Source organism: Gouania willdenowi, chromosome 10, assembly GCF_900634775.1.
Source record: "Gouania willdenowi chromosome 10, fGouWil2.1, whole genome shotgun sequence".
Lineage (NCBI taxonomy): Eukaryota > Metazoa > Chordata > Actinopteri > Blenniiformes > Gobiesocidae > Gouania > Gouania willdenowi.
In genome coordinates, this window is record NC_041053.1 from 27,057,333 (window position 1) to 27,077,389 (window position 20,057).

Consider the following 20,057-nt stretch of genomic DNA (forward strand, 5'->3'; position numbering starts at 1 on the left):
AACATGTGCAGTTTTTTTTTTTTTTTTTTTTTAAAGGTGAAAGTAAGGGATTACAAGTACTCACATTTCTGTCACTGAGTTGCTTTTTTGGGTACTTGTATATTATATACTTGAATATTTCTAAATCAGTAATCTTACTTGTACTTAAGTACGTTTTAAAAGAAGTCAAGAAATTCATTACAGTTCTACGCCCAACCGTTACTGAGTAAATGATTATTTCTTGTTTTTAAATGATCAACCGACATTGTGAATGACCACACGACAATGAAATGCGTCACATCATAGCCGACCAATCAGATTAAACGTACGGCACCAAAACAGCATTGAATACTAATTATTTTCTCGGTTTTAGAGGTAATAAATGTGGCTATACTTAGAGCCTGATAATTTATTATTTTGAATTGAATTAATTGGTGTTATGTTATTTAAGAAAAAAAAATGTACATTTTGACAAACCTTTTATTTTCTTATAAAATGTGTAAAATAAATTAGGTTCTAATTGTGCAAGATTTGGTCTCTTCCTTTTTGAGTTTATACATGAGATGTTTACTGTATGCAAGGGAACCATGGCAAGATTTATTACCACCAAGAAGACAGTCATCAACATCCCCCGCCAGATTGGTTGCCATTATAACTCACAACCTTTTCTTAAATGTCCTAAATCTAACTTAGATGTACAGATAAGAAAATATTATCACATTAGAATATAAAATTACTTACGATCTTAAACGTTTTCTAAGAAAAGCTGTCCCCTTTGAAGATACCTCGAACAGAGTAAAAAACCCAAAACAAGGGCAATAAGTCTGGAAAAAATAATTGCGCGCTTCTCATTTTCGAACTCCATCAAGGTATTGATACCCTGAAGCCACACACCGAATGTGGTTTTCTTATCTTAAACTTAATCTTGTCGCATTTGACTCAGACGGAGAAGTGTGGTGGGGGATAAAAATAAATGTAGGTGGTGAAAGTAACTAGTAACTTTTACTTTGAGTACTATTTAATTGAGCTACATTTTACTTGTACTTGAGTATCTTATGTATGGCTTACTTGTACTTGTACTTGAGTACAATTTCAATCAAGTAACAGAACTTCTACTTGTGTAGGATATATCAGTACTCTTTACACCTCTGACCATATGTTTCTTAGGTGACTTCACTGCATGTTCAATATGTTGCAGACAAAGCAGCTCTTTCCAAATTTATATACATCTTTTCCGCATGTTTTCGTCTTTTCAAAGCTTTCTCGGAACTTATGATATATTTATTTATTATCTTTCTTTATTAATGCATGTCCGTAAAACACTGAAAAGGTGATATTTGTAAATTGTAGATCATTTTAAAAAAAAGAAAAAAGGAACGAGGGAAGAGAAACAATGAAATTTCAGTTGATCTTAATATAGACATTGTTCCAAAAAGTCAGAGCAACAAGTTAACATTAGCCCTGTTATTTACATATGTATTGATTTAATAATCGACTCATGAAGAAGCTTATGATAACTCTTAGACTCAATCAAAGCATCCTCATTTAGTGTAAACCTCACTCATCTTTGCATTTCATCATGATTTTTAGAAAATGTTGGGGTCCCCATACATTTGGACCTACTGTATTGTTATTAGTGGGGATAGAAGTTTCTTCCAAGGCTTTAAAGCAGACATAGGTAACTGGCGACCCGGGGGCCACGTGCAGCTACATGTATATTTATGCGGCCCCCAAAGTAAATGTACAAAATAACTGAAATACAAAACAAGAGCAAGAATACATAAATGTACAAAGAATTCAGGAAAATACAGTTAAAGACATGAGAAGAACTCAGAAAGTACTCCAAAAACACACAAAACAAAAACAACAAAACAACAGCAGTAATACACAAGATTACTCTAAAGAATATACAACATTACATAAAATTACAACAAAAGTACATAATATTACTCCAAAAAATGCAAAATGGCAGCACAAATACACAATATGACTTCAAAAATCTTTAATTTTACAGCAAAAATAAACAAAAGCTCTACAGAAATGCACAAAATGCCCCACAACGACTAAGAAAACAACAAAACACACAAAATTACTAGAAAAACTTTATGTTCTTTCCTGTACTAATGCTCATATCTCTCAATAATATAAATGCTGACATGAATGTTGAACATGTGACCCTCCAATCAAACAAACTCATTTTGTGGCCCCGCTGTGATAAAAGTTGCCTCCCTCTGCTTTAAAGTGTTGATCATGGTACCATGATCAAGATCAGTGGTCTAAATAACTGCCAAAATCTGGCAAACAGGATATTTGGCACTTGGCGGAGAATTGCGCTCAGTGGGTTCTCTTGTTGACGATGTGTTGTTCTATTTTCTTAAACATCTAACACTCATGTTTGGCTTTATGCAATGTTTTTTTGTTAATCCTGGAGGATAGAGCTGACTTACTTCACTGTACACCAAATTGTTACAAATATGTTATATTGCCCAGTCATAATGCATAATACATGATGTCATAAATATACATATAGTCACATATACTGTACATGGTGACTTTTTTTTCCGTCAGATTGAATTGTTTCCATGAATACTGAGGCAAGAGTTCAAAGGGTCGACCTGCATCAAGAACATGAGCTGATTAATTCAGTAGATCGCTCTGATGCTATGCATAGTGACAGAAGCTATGAAGATTAATAGCCTAGGTGGCCTATTTTTATTTTGTGTCTAAGCCTTGCTTAAGCTAAAATGACCAATGGATGTTTACACAGGGTTACTCTTCCTCTTCTGTGGTTTCCATGAAACAGACTGAATGTATTCAGATAGAGAAGGTTACATGATGAGATTTGAATCGAACCAGTCTTTATTCATATTTTCTTTACAGTTTGTGTGACTTTACCTGTTGTTGATTAACATGTATTTCTGTCGTTGAATTATTGATACACAGATACATATTTTTAAAGTTTTAGCTTCCCAAATTCCCACCGTGGCTTCTCTATTTAGATAAGACCTTACAGTGTCACCATGGTAACAGATCTGGTCAGCTGACAACACCCCCAACACCTGCATTCCCCACACACACACACACACACACACACCATGTTGGCAAGGTCGTCTGTGTTTCCTTGTTTCTCTGACTGTCTCTATCTCACACACTCACACTTGCAAACACAAACAAACAAACAAACACAGATCAAGACTGACCATAAATAAACAGTGTGTCAGTGCATTTTCCAACATCAATCTGTCTGAGGATTCCTCTATTGTTTGCTTATTTTTCAACAGACTGAGCCCCATCAGTGTGTTAATCACACATGCACACGCACACACACAGTGTATACTTCAGCTCAGCGCGTATTAAGTGGTCCCAGGTGAAAGTGACTGATGCAAGTGGAAGATGAAGACCCCCCCCCACCCCCAGACACACACCCACACATCGCTGTACATGTCCTAATCACATGGACCTAAGTGTGTCATTGTAACCCGCTCTTTCCTGTATCAGGATATAATGACCCAGATGGGTGGCACTGGCACACACACACGCATGCTGACACATTTTCATTTATACACATACTACAAGTGGTGACATGCAGTGTCCTCCGCCTCCTCATAGGGGCCGATGAATGCTGATGAGATAGCAAGAGGAGTCCAGCACAAACAAGTGCTGCTAAATAATGAAGTCCAGTGTGGCAGTCAGTTAAGTCTGTGCTCCCTCTTTTTCATTAAAAGAGTCAGTGATGCAAATAACTGGTAACAAACACAGCCATGATTCTAATGAAAATGAAAATTATAAGAGAAAATTAGGAGAATTAAGGGCAGATAGACTCATTACTATGAATGTTCTTTAAAGCTGCTACCCATGCTAATTTTTTGTTGGATAAAATCATAGTATATAGGCCTCATAGATCAATGAATCAAACATCATTTACTCCAAAAAGAAAGGAAAAGGTTCGAAACTGCCACTTAAAAGTGTGAACCGTGAACTCAGTTTTCACGCAGTGCATTGTGGGATGTGGAGTCCCGTAAACGGATAAAATTGAAGTGTTTTTGCTTCGATTTTACTATGATTTCTTTTGCCAGACAAGGATGACAGTGATTCACTTGACATCATTTTCCTCCTACTTTTTTCCCGGTATTCAGTGTGATATCACGTCACTCTTTGATATATGCAATTGGGGCTGGATTCGGATTGTTCTGTGTAAGCCCCAAAATTAACCTCACCTTTCTGTGAAAACATCAGAAATGTGTTGGAAGTCACTTTAGCAGAGTTTTGGGGGGAAAACACCAGAAATCAGGGTAAGAATGAAGTAAAAACCCTTTTATGCATCCGTCTACGGGACTCCATATCCCACAATGCAATGTGTGAAACATTTCCGACGATGTCAACACAAGGGTGTTTATAGTGGAGATCAAATCAAACTTTAGGGCATCTTTTTTTTTGAGCAAATTATCTTCGATGTATTGATTTGTTGAATGAAGTTATTGTGGGAGCAGATTTGACATTTTGATTCCCAGAAAACTGTGTTGGCTTCAACATGGAGGTACACTTGTTTGAGAAAGAAACTTTTAGTTCATTTGTTTATAAATGTTTTGGTTTTTGTCTGTTGAATGTGCTCACAACAGCTGTCTCTGCTTACACTGAAAGTGTCATCACAACACAAGCATCTCCAGCTGAGTCCACAATGTTCACGGCAGGTTTGACCAGAACTAAAAGCTAAGATTTCCCTCCAAAGAAGAGATAAAGTTGTCCTTCATAATGAGGAACTATTATACAGCAAAACATGATTAAAGAAGAGCACTCAGAGAGCGCAAACCTCTGCCAAGCTCCAATCAATTTTATTCACATTTATCTGGATCATTGATCTTGATCATGGTTCCATGATTATGCACTTTAAAGGAGTGTTTTTCAACCTTGGTTCGCCTGAAGTAAATAGTGATTGATTAAAAAAAAAAAAAAAAAAACATTTTAAAATGTAAAATTATTATTCTTTTTCAAATGAAAACAACACAAAATCTTAAATAACTGTATTGTATATTTTCACTTTCTCAAATATAAATCTAGTTCAAATTAAATGCAGTTTAAAGAAAAGAAAGACAAAAAGGAAGAAAAATGCTGCCGCATCTTTTCACTTTGTGCACTAATCCTGGCTACTCTGTATTTGTTACACATCATAACAAACACGATCAAAAACTACTTATAGTATTAATAATAAAAAAAAAAAAGTCTTTTGGTTCAGTGATATCAAAATGGGATCACGGTCCAAAAACTGTTGGAAACCACTGGTTTAAAGGCTAATGCAAATGTATGGACACCCCAATTTGTTCCAAAAATCACAATGAAATCTTTAATCGGATTTGATCAGATGAAACTTTGTAGGCTGACTGAGGAACCTACCCGACATAACTGAATCAAATTTCAAAAAGATCAGTTAATTACGATCCAAAATGTAAATTAATAAAGTTAATAAATGAATGCACTGAATTTCAAACGTCTTTACTTTACCAGATTAATAAATCTATTGAGACTAATAACTTTACAGTCAGACTTGTGTGCTGGTCAATACATCATTCTGCTTCAATAGACACATGCTGAACTTTGGCTGCAAACTGAAAATTGCATGATTGTTGTGGAAAGCTGACATTCTATGTGGTTTAAATGAAGATGAATGCTGAAAAGGGTTGGACATTCAATGAATAGTAAAAACATCTGTAAAAATGTAAAAAATGAAATGGAAATGAAAGATTTTCAGCTTGTGAAAAATCTCTTTCTCGGTCAGTTTTAGAGCTCATTCTCAGAACCTTGTCTGTTTAACAAATTTTAAGGAGACATTAAATAACTGTTATAAATTAAGCCAAAAAGTTAAATAACTTCAATGTTAGGAAAACATCTTAAACTAATGGCCTGAATGGAGCAAACTTCTCTCTTTAAACTGTTGGAAATGGAGCTGCCTCATAATTCTGCTTTCATCCACAATTGGACACAAGTTTGCATGGAAAAAATGTTTACGCTGCTGTGCCAACTTCAATATTTTTTGACTGCAGCAATGTCACCATTTTCTACCATTTGTCTGTTTTTTAAATCAAACTTTGATTTTTCATTTCAGTCACGTCTTCATGGACTATACGTTGGTGAGAAAATAACATTTGCAGTGTCTTGTTTTGGAAAGGAAACAGGAAACAACGAAATAGATTCTGAACATGTCTCTGCATTTGTCTTCATTTTCTGCAGTCACACACACACACACACGCACACACAGAGAGATACGTGGATGTTTATATGTGCGTCTGTGCTGTATATATGCGTGTGCTTTCCGTCTGTCACTTGTTTGTGCTGGAACATTCTCTGTAAATCAATGCTTGCTTGGTGAATTTCTCCTTTTTAAACCCTGCCTCAGTCAGCAGCACGACACTCAGTGCGTGTGTGTGTATGTTTGTGCTAAGCTTGTGCATATTTCAGTGTGCATCTGCAAAATGAGACGTGTGTGTGTGTCTGAGCCGTCCTACGTGCAGAGTGAAGCTGGAGGAACTTGGCTTAGGTGTGTATGGAAATTCAAAACACACACACACACACGCACAGACACACACACGGGAAAAGATGTCTGGTACCTTCCCTCGCTTTGATTATATTCTCAGGGAATATTGATTTGTCTCTGTTATACCTGCTTTCATTATATAAATTAGATGAACTCTGTATACACACACACACACACGCACACACATACACAGAAACACCTTAATGCACGACAGAGCACCCATACAAACACACTCCGACAGCATAGCCGTGCACATTAACATACTTATGTGCACAATTACTGCAGACCACCCGCCTCACAATGAGCCAAAATGCAAGCTGTTATAGTTTTCCTCTTCATGCTGTAACCCTCCCACCCCCCCAACCCAACCCAACACACACACACCATACCCCCTGCCCCCCTCCCACTGTCAAATCAGAGATTTCCAGTGATCACAACACATTGCGACCATCACAGCCACATGCAGATGTCACTTAGCCACACAGACACACCTCTTCATTTCACCATCACTTCATCTCTCCTGGGACTAGTGAGGGACACAGCAGGGAGCGCTGAGAGGATAGTGCTTGTCTCCAAAGGGGGAAGGGAGTGGGTCAGGTTAATGAATTAATAATTAAGATTGACAATGCGTCTGCTGTGGGTCCCCCGCCCCAAAAAAAAAACCCCTTTTTGCACTTTCTCTTTCTCCAGTCATCAGTGCATCCCCTGAACACTCTTTGTCATCAGGCCCCTTTGCTATAACTTCCAAATCTCCGACCATGCCTTGCTTCTGTAACCTTCTCTTCACCTTGTCATCAAACACACCACCTTCTTTTGTTCTGCCCTCATCCTCTCTATTACTTATGCATACCCCCCCTCTCTTTCTAAATCTTCCATACATCCCCTCTTTCTTCTTTATCTGTTTTTCAGTCACCCTCCCCTTCTCTTCTTCTCTCACAAACGTTCTTCTGTCTCCCACTAATGTGCTATTGATTGCCAGAGATCACAAGAGACTGATATTTTCAATAAGTGCAGATTTTACAACAAAACACAGCAATGAGCTGGTGTGAGATGTTTGAGAACTGCAATAAAAACACTGAAAAACAAGAGAACTCAGAGAACGCAAACCTCCACCAAGCGCTAAATATCCTCTCTGCCAGATATCGTCAGTTATTGAGGAACCAACCTGACATAACTGAGTCAAAATTCATAATAGCCCAACAGATTTGTAGCAATATTAGATTAAGATGTTCACTTCTGGAAGAAAGCATGAAAATTTGTACATGGGGTTCATGAGGATGCTGAATATATTTTTAATGGGATCCACGCTGGCAAACCAACGGTTGGCCACCATCTGTATTGCCAATTGGGATATTTTGTCATAACTTTGGTTCTATTTGACGTACAAGCATGACCACAGTGGTAAATTATAGGTTTTCATAGTCAAGGAATACAATAATATATCTTAAAATACCGTAAATTGTGCTCAGAGCAAGATCCAAGATGGCTGCCATGCATATTGGGAATTTCAATTTTACCATAACTTTGGTCCTGTAAGAAACATGATATTTGTAGCTAAATGTAGGTTTTTTGGCTTAAAATACAGGAAATTGCATCCAGAGCAAGATATAAGATGGCCACCACAATGCTTTACACACGGAAAGGGTGAAATTGCGATAAATTTCTTTAAAAGATCAGATCAGTTACAAACCGAGATATTAATTTTTGAAATTTCGCCAATAATGAGCTGTAGGGATTTTTTTTTACATTTTTGGAACTGATCCAGAATCAGCACATTGATCTAGATCCCATCCAGAATGTAACGAAATCATCCATGGCGTGAAGTCTACCTTTGGTTGTGATTTTGTTCAAATCTGTCAAGTACTTTTGATGCAATCCTACTAACATACAAATAAATAAACACCAGTGAAAATATTACATCCTTGGAGGAAGTAAAATAAAAAGTCTGATACAGCAGTTACTGAGGTGTCACAACGACCTTCAAGAGCAACTTTAATGAAGTGTAACACTCCTATAAGAAGGCGGTTCAGAAGTTTCACTTCAATTGGCCTACATATGATTAGATATATTAGTTTGATGAGAGCATTCTAATTGGGTCAGCCTTTAACGTGAATACTTTGGTAACTATAACGACTACTAGGAATATCATCAACAGGACAAAAGGAATTGAGAAGAGATGAAGAATGGAGGCTTTCTGTCCAATCTGTAGAATCATCCTGAATCACTGTTATAGTCACAATAAACTAAACTCATTAATGTATGTTTATAACTATATGTGAGGTCATCTGATGCAAAAACTGGATTAAATACACATTACCTCTTTTTGGACGCATGGTAAGAATGTAAAAAATGGACAAAGCGATGCAAAATTCTAAGAATTTGTCATAAAGATGGATGAATCAATCTGTCTTTGACTAATATATATATATATATATATATATATATATATATATATATATATATATATGTGTGTGTATATATATATATTTTCTCATTTTAAATAGTTATTTTACCTTTGGAAGGGACACATTTGTGTGTTGTTACATGTCAATAGATCGCCATAAAAATGGAGATTACCACATTGTGACATGATAGAGAGGAAGTTGCTTCAAGTAAGATCGACTTCATTGGGTAGGAAAAAATGGATGAGGCCGACTTCACCTCCTTGCTTCTCCAGCAAATTCTCATTCTTGTTTTATTTTTATTTATTTTTTTGTCAGTTTGCTCACATGACAATCTTCTGACTGTTTATAGGCCATGTTTTCCCTGATCGACACACAAACACAAACGAAACCTCAGCATGACCAAAGATCCAAGATATGGCAGCTGCAGGACTTTAGACTTTAGACAGTGTCTGTAAATCATCTGCATGTGGAGCTTTTCGAGCCAGTTCCCACACTTTCCTCCAATCCTAAGTGAGAAAACAAAATTTGGGTTAAAGCATCCGTCTGAGGACATTCTGGTAGCCTCCCAAATTTCTTTGGGCACAGCCCAGGACCTCAGCTTTGAGAACCAGTGTGTGTGTGTGTGTGTGTGTGTGTGTGTGTGTTCCTCACACTGCAGGTCTCTGCTGGTATCATCAGTGCAGTGACAGCGCAGCAGCTCTTGTGTCAACACTCGGTGTCTGCTCTGATCTTCACTGCAGGACAAACCGTCCGATTATCAACAACTGTAAAGGACCGGATGCTGCTCTGCTCTGCACGTGCTCAGCCGCGGCTCCCTCACCTCACGTGCGCACACTAGCAGACGTTCACCCATCCGTCCGTCAACGGTGCCCGGACCTCCCGCGTGCCCCTGCCAGCCTGCTCTCGGAAGCGCGAGGCTGTAGAACGGCGCAAGCTTCGGCTGCACGCGCGCACCAGAGAGAGAGAGAGTGAAAGAGAGAGAGAGAGAGAGAGAGTGTATTAACGTTCGCCCCGGTGTGGATGTACAGACAGAAGACACCGACGCCGCTGCCGCTCGTGCCCTCCCGGTGAGTGACGAGCTTTTTCACGGTCATTTAAGATACGTTTATTTACCGCTTTAACAGACTGACGTTACGACGCTACTGTGTATTTATGTTTATTGGAGAGCATTAGAGCAGGCTGGGTCCGGCTCCTGTACCGGGTTAGTGGTTTCTGCATTCAGGACAGCCGGTGGAGCTCGTGGAGACTCATCACCGAGCGGCCCCGGGCCGTGCGTGAGCTTTTTTTTTTTTTTTTTTTTTAATAAGCTGTCTGCGTGCGCGTGAGAGTGTGTGAGAAAAAGCGTTTCCGCTCGGCTTTCAGGATGAAAAAACCCTGCGTTGAAACGAGACCAATGCTCTATTTTAGTAGAAAGAAAGGCACCGGCCTCAATAGGAGCCGGAACCATGTCTCCCAGCCATCCTGTTGTCATGGTTACCGGCTCGAGGAGGCTGAGAGAGCAGGGCACTCTCTCTCTCTCTCTCACACACACACACACACACACACACACACACACACACACACAATGAGCCCTCCTCACATTGGGTTTGTTTGTATGTTTTTTTTTTTTTTTTTTGGGGGGGGGGGGGGGGGGGGCACCTTGGGAAAAGGCTGAGCTCATAGTAACATTATTCTACATTATAGAGGATCCTACACATATAGGGCAGAGATATGGCTTAGCTCCATCAGGGGGATATTATATGGATAAGACATGTGGAGCTTGCTCTGCATTTTCTACCATGAATACCAGTCTTACAGCCGTAACAGAACTTGGGTTTAAAAAAGAAAAAAAAAATAATAATGATAGTAATACATCAATTTTACACAGCGCTTTTTTTGGACACCCAAAGTCAAAGTGTGGAGGTTTCTTCAAATAAGCAATTTCACATCTTCTTTAGAGTTTAGGAGGCTTCTGTTAAAGAGATGTGATAGTCACTTATTTTTCATCTCGAGAGCAAAGTTGCTATTATCCTAATTATAGACATTTGCATGCTGAGTCTGGATCTATTGTGATTCATTGCTCTGGTGCAGCAGTGAGCTGTCTTAAACAAATGTGCTGCACTTGAGGCATCAGACATCCAGACTCAGCAGACCAAACACTTTCTTTCTCTCCATTCTGTCTCCAGTGAATTCAATTTTCAATAGAAAGGTGAAACATTGGATCCTGCACAATTTAAACTTGATAATAAATGAGTCCTTTTGAAACCAACTGCATTAATCTTACGACTAATGTGGAAATAACCTGATTTTTAAAGTGTCGGACCATATACTTCACGATCAAGTGATTAATTTAGCTTAATGCAGTTTTTTCCTTTACTCATCCAGGTGATATTTAGTTTTATTTAGAGGTTAACCATGGAAACATCTAACACTAATGTTATGTATTATATTTTGTATGTGTTTTAAATTTAATCTATTGTGTTTGTGTTCACGTGGGTCCGCTGGTGCCGATCCCAAACTCTTAACGGCCCTATGGGGGGGGGTTACACCCTGGACTTGGAGCAAGTCCATTGTAGATGAGACACAGACAACCACTGACACTCTAACTCATTTCTCAATTCTAGCTAACCTAACATGTTTTAGGTGGGGGGAGGACACCAATTTCTCCCCCCAAAAAATACATACAAGCACGGGGAGAACATGCAAACTCACGGAGAGTGTGCAAACTTCACACAGAGCAAACCTAAATGCCCCCCCCCCCCCGGGGCTTGAACCCAGGACCTCTTCGGTGTGAGCCAGATGTGCAAACCATGTGTTTCTAATTTGACCCGGAAAATGAAAATAGTTTATAGTTATTTGTTTGACAATGACAATGGTTTTTCCTTTTAGGTTTGAGTTTCTGGTCTATCTGATCATTTATTAGATTAATGATTTAGTTATTAAAGGAAAAGAAAGTGTTGTTGGCTTTGATGTTATCATTTCTAAAGTCAATGTTGTGTTTTGAGTACTACAGGGTATCTGACATGGCAACCCCTCACACTAAAAAATCTATCAGACCTTTAAGAAGTGCTGTTTGAATCATTGAAGTATTACATGCAGTCCAAATTATAAAGTGTGCTAACATCCTCTAGTTTACAATGAGGAGAAATCATGTTCACGGAGAGTAAACTGAGTGGACTTTATATGAGATCTAATTAAAACATAAAATGTGCAGTTTTATCAAAACATTTTTATTTCTTACTAATTGATTTATTGGTATGGTTTTGACCTGTTTTCTGTGAAATTCAAAGCTTAAACCGTTTTTTTTGGAATATCTGCAGCAAAGGGTAAAAACTAATGATCAAGTACTGTTTACAGTCACTGATAATCAAGGCTTTAGTATTTAAAATTTAGTGTTTTGCACACAAATTACTGACAGCCACATTGTAGGATAAAGATACATGCAGCTTTGGGAAAAAGCAATGTCATATGTTTGGCTGCTGTGTGCATTATCCAGGTTTGAAGATGACAGCTCCCTGGAGAACAGGACAAAACAAGATAAATGACCACATTACCCTGAATGTGTATTTAGATGTGAGCATTTCGAGAGACAAAATATGACGGCTCATTTGACCTTGACTGTTCAGAAGTGTCACATTAGGGTGATTTGCTGGAACTGTGCGAATGTAACGCTCCAGTAAGCCGACGTGGATTGTTGGAGGCTCTTTGTGGTATTGCTGGTGAGCAGGAGGTGGAAAATACTGTGGAGGATTTCCAATGTCTGCATTCTCCTGCTTTCCTCTTAAGGCCTACATCCAGGAAATGATGACATGATATTCTTCCTCTCTGCATCTGCATTTTTGAAAGGTGACTCCAGCTCTGCACAGTGTGTGTGTCTCTGTGTGTGTTCAGCCTATGTATTATGATCAGGGTCAGTAGGTCATTGATAGTATGTGACCACAGTGTTGATTTAGCGAATGGAGGGTGACGGAATAAAGAACGAGGACAGGGAGTCTCCTCGTGTTATTAATATGCAGATAACACATCATGCCTTAATATGCAGTATGGCAGCTCTATAAATGCATTTTGATCACTCATTAGCCCCTTATGTAAGCTATTATGTGCCTGCACTGGTGGTCATAGTCTTGAAGACATCTCTCGTAATATCTTCTTCTGTTGTGTTGTTCCTAATATGGATTTCTTCAATTTTCATATTTTTTATGTCTAAAAAACATAAGCACCCTTCTTAAATCATAGCTAGTCTTGCAGATATGTTAAATCAATATCTAGTGCATATTTAATCTTCAGTGTAACCTTCACACTACAATTGATAAAAATATAATTATGTCTGCCATAAGGAATCAGTGTTGTGTCCTTCAAACGATTCAATAATAGTGTGGTGTGCTCTCCAATGGGAAACACTTAGAGTTTTCCACAGCACCACAAAAAAAATTTGGAAAAGAAAACATATTACACATTGACAGACAAACATACTGACGGATGTTAAACATTAGGGAAGTTAAGCCTCTGTGGCACGTGTCAAACTCAAGGCCCAGGGGCCAAATCGGGCCTTTTAGATTAACCAATTTGGCCTGCAGGAGAAAGTAAAAATCAAAGAAAAAACATGAATCATTGTGTGAATTATCCACTAATTCAGTCTTACATATCTCAGTCCCACCAAATATACACAATTAATGAAACTACACAATATTTGCAGGGCTCGCGGACTTGTTTTTTTTCCCAGAATTCTGCAATTTTCCTTAAATTGTTGTACAGAATTTCCCCAAATTAAATACAAATTTTGTCACAGAATCAAGCAAATTGAAGTGAAGATGGTTCAGGACTGATATCTGTCACTTATTGCTTGGATATTGTCGGTATTGTCCATATTTAATATATGATTGATATGTGAAAGTGCAAACTCGGGCACATTAATGTTGAAATTAAAGTCTGCAGCCCACGTAAGATCAGACTGCTTCATGTTTGGCCTCTAAACTAGAATAAGTTTGACATCCCTGGTATATGCTGTAGAACTAGAGTAGAGTATCTCTAATATGATGTACTGTAATTAATCATTAATATTGATATTTCTTTCAGTACAGGTAATGTGTCAAGGGAAACCGGAGTAATTTTACTCTTTAAGGTCAGGCGCGGGGGTGAGCTTTCTGCTTGTGAACAGGGTTACATAATGTCATTTGTTATTCTAGAGGAGCAATGTTAAGTCAGAGAACATCGAGACTTAGGAGACGACTAACATGACTGCAATGCAAATTCAAGTTGTAGAGCTGAACAAGACAGACTCTAAACAGGCAGCTTACGCCTGACGAGGCATTCATGTGACGTTCACCAAATAAAAGAATTGGTAAATAGTGGAAGTCTTTGGACCTTTGCCGTAGTTCGGTCTTCAAATTCTCACACTGCTGCTTTGTCATTCCATTTTAACGGTATACTTAGCCTCATGTGCCCCACTCACCGCTAGTATTATTATATAAGATCTTTTGATAGAGCTTGCAATTAAAATTCACCACAGGTACACTTTATTGTATCTCAGATGCGTAGCCCAGTACCAAATAGTCATTGAACCGGTACAAACCCTGGGCACAGTGGTTGTCCATTGAATTCATTTAAGAATGTTGACCCAAGCCAGAATCTTTCTTCTGCGTTGCCTTTTTTTCGTAAGAGTGTATTCTACATAGTAAAATTGAAATTGTGTTACTGTATGTGTAAAACTTAACATAGTCTTTTAAGAAATACTATTTTTTTATCTGTGAACATCAGCCGAGGAGTGAGGTTTTGTGTGGACACTGCAGACTGACACCGACCTCTGCTGAAGACCCACAGGTGGAATTGCTGCTCCGTACCAGCCCTCTTTCTGGTACAACCACAGATGACCATCCATCCATCCATCCATCCATTTTCAGACCTGCTTGCTCCTTCTTTCAGGGTTGCGGGGTAACCACAGATGTTTAAAAAGCTAAATGCAGGTGAAAACTATAGCATTATGTCTGTGTTCTGCACCGGACCCTGCCGGCGATGTAAAATACCTTCTTCCCTGGAGCAAAGTCAGTTTTCTAATCCCTTACAGTCCATGTTGTGCTATTGATTGTCCAACTAGACTGAGCCGTGACCACGCCTCATTATTAGTGGCATGCATGCAACAGCGGAGAGAGAAAAATGATAATTTGAGTTTACATGTGGTAAATGGTAAATGGACTTGATTTTATATAGCACTTTATCCCCACACTGAAGCAGTCTCAAAGCGCTTTACATAACAGCTCATTCACCTAATCACTCTCACATTCACACACCAGTGGGACAGGACTGCCATGCAAGGCGCTAGTCAACCACTGGGAGCAACTTAGGGTTCAGTGTCTTGCCCAAGGACACTTCGACACATAGTCAGGTACTGGGATCGAACCCCCAACCTCTCGATCAGAAGACGACCCTCTACCACCTGAGCCACGGTCGTGCCACGGTGTGGTAAAGCCACGGTGTGGTGAAGGCAAAGCGCAGCACAAACCTGCTCTTTAGATCATAGAAATAAGGGCATGTGTCTCTGAGATGATCCCTCACCATTAGATTGTGCATCTGTAGTAATTTGCAATATGTGTAAAACTAAAAATCATGTCAGAGTTTTGAACAAACCTTCGTAAATGTATGGATGAGTATTTGGCTTTATATTCTATTCTAATAGGGTGTGAGACGTCTTGCTTACCCCAAACATATAGCTCACAGCCCACTACTGTCCCTCAGACCCCCAATTTAAGGTATGTTTCAGTGCTTTGTGATAGAGCTGTGTGTGTGCAGAAAGAATGAAATACAACGGATGCAAGAAAGGTCTATATATGGTAATTCCCCACTTTATCTGCCATCGTTCTCCCTGGTTTGACAATTTGTAGGCGAGAAGGAGTGCCTTGGTCTTTGTGTATATGGTTGAGTTTTGTTCTTGTGATTGGCAGATGGTCTGATGGCAGTTAAAGGATATTGATAAACCTTAAAAACCTTTAGTGTTCTGCTGACAAATTTAAAATCTACTCAGTCCGTCCTGATTGTTCGTCCTTTACAAAGAGACTATGACACACAAACCTGTAGTCTACACACACACACACACACACCACTCTCCTTGTCATTGGCTGTGTTCTCCATCCGCTCTTGTGTAGGGGGTCTAAACACATCTGTTCTCCCTCCCTAACGGTTTCTCTTTTTTCATTGGATAAGACCCATTTACCTTAATTACTGCCAAATGAGGGGCTGAGGAAATAGCAAGCAGAGTTAAGATTAGGAGATAGCAAAAAACATAGTGTTGAACAAATGAAGTGGACAGAATGGGAGAGAAATAGCGCACCGAGACAAACAGTAAGGAAAATCCATTTAATAAACACTGTCGCAGTTTAATTTCAGTTTGTCTTTGTGTGTGTGTGTCTGTGTGTTTGCTAATGTGTGCAAATTCCCCTTGATGGAATACCATCTGCAAATTGTGCATGTTTGCATAAAATGATCATATGTTCATGAGTTTGGTTCAATCAGAAAAAGAGGGTATCTTTATCCTGTTAGTGCAGTGGGGGGTTTTGCTCTTTTTGATGTTGTCTTCTAACGCAAAATCCATGAATGATTGAGATCTGGAGTGCTTTCAGATTTGTTATTGAAGGGATATTTCATCAACTTATCAACTTCAGAGATGTGCTTTGCTTATTGGGTTGGAAATGGGATCAAAACTCTGTAGTGCCATATGACAGACAAGCCTGCTGCTGATGCACTGCACTGAGACTATACTTGGTTACCAATGCATTTTGTAACAGCTCCCAAAATCTGGAAAATAATGCTGAAAAAGGAAAAACATTGCTAACAGATTCCTCTGAGATCATCGACATCCATCACCTGTTGGAAGGAAAACTCTTGTGGACAAATGTGCTGACTTTTTTTCCTGTAACTTTTTTTTAGGTTAATTTTTTTTACCATGTGTGACCTTCAGGCTGAAGTAATGTGTATCCCATTTATTTGCAGTACTTTGTGCAGTTTTTACCCTTGGCCGAAGGGTATCGTCATCAGTTCGGCGTCTCTCCGTCCGTCTGTCTGTGGGTGTGTGTAGAGTGGTGTAGGTCTTTTAATGCAATACCCACCTACCATTCTCACACCAAAACATTGGTACTAATGGGGGTTCTCTAGGTAATGAAAAAAAAACTCTGGTCGGTCGATTTTTGGCGAAAAAACAGCGTTTTTGAGGATTTCTGAAAAAGATTTTGTCGTGGACTGATTTTAAAGAAGGAAAGGAGGTGGACCGTTGATAATTTGCTGTAAGGTGACATTCACTCAGGGCTCTTGATTAGTGGCAAAAAAAAATATTTATTTTTGTGTTTGTCACAGACACTATTACGTAATAAAATGATATGCATAAACAGGTGAGTAATCATATTTAATAAGGTTTTATTCCCCTACCGGTATTATAAATGTAATGAATGAACCATTTCCAACTATAAATTCACTGAAGTGCTTAGCTTAGTCACAATAAATCAATGTAAATTATTTTTTCGTGACAGTTATTATTTTGAGGATTTTTCAAATGTCAGGCCGAGGATTTTCAAGTGCGGGCACATTATGTTGTTTCAATCAAATTCCTCACAGTGAGTAGATGCAAATTAAAACAGGAAAAACTCTTATGTAAAAGAACCTTTTAGCAGAACCACACTAAAATGCAAAACCTTCCTGACTTTTCAAGACATAGAATTTTAACATGTGTTGTGGTATCTGAACCCTAAACATTTTTTTTTCATGTCGTTTGCAAGGCATTGTTAAAAACATACAAATGCTTATCTTGGTATTCGTAAAAGTAACTTTCACATTGACTATAGAACCCATGACAGCTTTGCATGTATGGTTCTCTCGGAACAACCCGGTGCCATGTGTTCTCCAGATAGCTGCAAACACTCAACAGCATTTCCAATAATGTAATGCTTAAAGTTTTCAACTCAAAGCGCTTTCTATCGCCTTGATATTAATGCATCAGTTATAGCAGACTAATACAACACCTCAAAAACTGCAGTTTTAAACTTGTCCTTATTCAACACTCTACCCTTCACTTCAGGCTTTCACAAATCCTTACACCTGACCTAACATAACTCAATTAAAACTTATCCCAACACTTGACATCTGTCTTTGATAACTTACAACAAAACCTTTCCTCTTAAGATGTGCTTTGTTTTTGTTTTTTTTTGTGCTCTGTGACATGCTAACATGACTAAATAGTTGGCAGGTACTTTTTGTTTGTAAATAAATATGTCTGGAAAAAGTTGGCTGAAAGCGTAAAGCACTTTACAGTATACATTTGATATTTTCTTGTTAAAGAACCATGACAAACACGGTTCACGACTTTGCTTGAAAATTAAAAAAATAAATAAATGAAAAAAAATGCACGAAATATATGATCATTACGTTCTGACTGATTTAGATGTATTAGTGAAATATCAAAGCCAGCATGAGATACCAAATTCTGCAGTCATTAGGAGCCCCTCATTAGCATAATTTGCCTTTAAGCCCCAGTAATGACTGAGGAAAGCTTAATGCACAGAGGTCACAGCTGCTCAGGAGTTACAGAGTAGCATTTCAATACCAGTTTCTATCTTAGCGAACTGTCATGCAAACCTTAATTGTCCAAGAAATTGTGTCTTAACCAAACTGTCTCTCAACATATTCAAATTTAGTGAAGTCAGCAGTGCAAGTTGAATTGATAGCAGTAGTGAAACATACCCTGAGATCTCCAGTGAATATTAGTGGAACCTTCTGGTATGTATGCCAGCATCCCTCGTCTCTCTATTATCTTTTGTTGTCCTTTCACAAACTGTTGTTTCATGTGGCGCTCAGAACAAAGTAATCCTGGTGTATGAATCTTTCTGTGAGAAATAAACACAGTAAAATAAAATACACACACAGCTTTTCCTTGAGGGTGGCCGCTGTAGCCCAGAGAATGAAATGTTTTGCTTTTTTAGACATTGCTGTATTTTACATATTCTCATTATGTGTTTCTTCATTTTCTCTCCTAAGGTTCATCACTAATCTCTGATTGACACCGTTGCTCCATCTACACTGGAAATACACAATCGCAAACCAGACTGAGGGACAACATGACCGAGGAGGGGCAGGCTCTGCCCTCTCCCACCCCACCAGAGAACATAGTGGAGCCCGGTGCAATCCCCAGCACCACCACTGAGCCACCACCTGAAACACACAATCAGGCAGATGAGGACCAGCTGGAGAAGGGGAAGCAGGAAGACAGGGTTCAGTGGGAGCCACTCCAAAAAGAGGATGAAGAGGCAGGTAGGGCAGAGGTGATAGATGAGGGGGGTGATGGGGGTGTAAAAGAGGAGAGGGAAGACAGCAGTGGAGAAGAACACCAGCAGAGAGAAGGAGAGGTGGAGGGAGAAAGTGATGGGATGAGAGAGGACAGATGTATGAATGTGGAGTTTTGCTCGCCGGGAGACGAGAAGGAGGCATGTGAAGCTGAGGAGATGAAAGAGAAACAGAAGGAAAGGGAAAATGAAGCAACGTCACAGGAGGAGGCAACTAACCTTCATCTACAAGATGGACGGTGAGTTTTGTAAATCCCATCTGTACGCTGGATAAAAGAGAATTACTGGCAAATACTAAACCATTTGATCAAACTTGACATCACAATCTAGCAGGATAAAAGCATTTGGTAGAATTAGAAATAGAAATGTCTACATGTTTTACACAAATAATGCACTTTGTTCATAATATACACATATGAGTACCCAATTTCTGTTTCTATTTATGATTTATCATCTAATCAATTAAATTCATTTAAAAAAAACATGTGAAAACAAAGAGCATTTGAGGCTATAACAAAGAAAACAAGAACACTGTTTCTCATAATTTATGCAAAGATTTTCAAATTTGTAGAATTATGTTTTTTAACCCTGTAAGACAAATAAAACGACACTGTTTTCTAAACCTTTAAACAAGCAGAAAAATATGTCATTGTTCTATATGTTAAGGTTTTGTTTAATCTGACAAAATTTTTCAGGAAATTTTATCTCCTGACATGTTTTGACTGTCAACTGCCAGTCTTCCTCAGTGGTGATTGCTTTGATGTATCCCTATGAGTTCACTCTCAAGGAAAGCATCTTCAGAGTTAATATTGATTTTTGTATCAACAGTTGCTGGGAGATTAT

At 38.7% G+C, this 20,057-nt stretch overlaps 1 protein-coding gene across 1 annotated transcript in view; it reads left to right on the forward strand.

Annotated features, from left to right (window-relative positions):
• Window positions 1-9,819: 9,819 nt before the first annotated feature.
• Window positions 9,820-20,057, forward strand: part of psd2 (pleckstrin and Sec7 domain containing 2) — a 38,170-nt gene continuing 27,932 nt past the window's right edge. Inside the window, exons 1-2 of the mRNA XM_028459399.1 lie at window positions 9,820-9,980; window positions 18,910-19,453. Coding sequence (XP_028315200.1) covers window positions 18,990-19,453 — 464 coding nt within the window. The 5' untranslated portion in view covers window positions 9,820-9,980; window positions 18,910-18,989. The remainder of the gene's footprint in view (window positions 9,981-18,909; window positions 19,454-20,057) is intronic.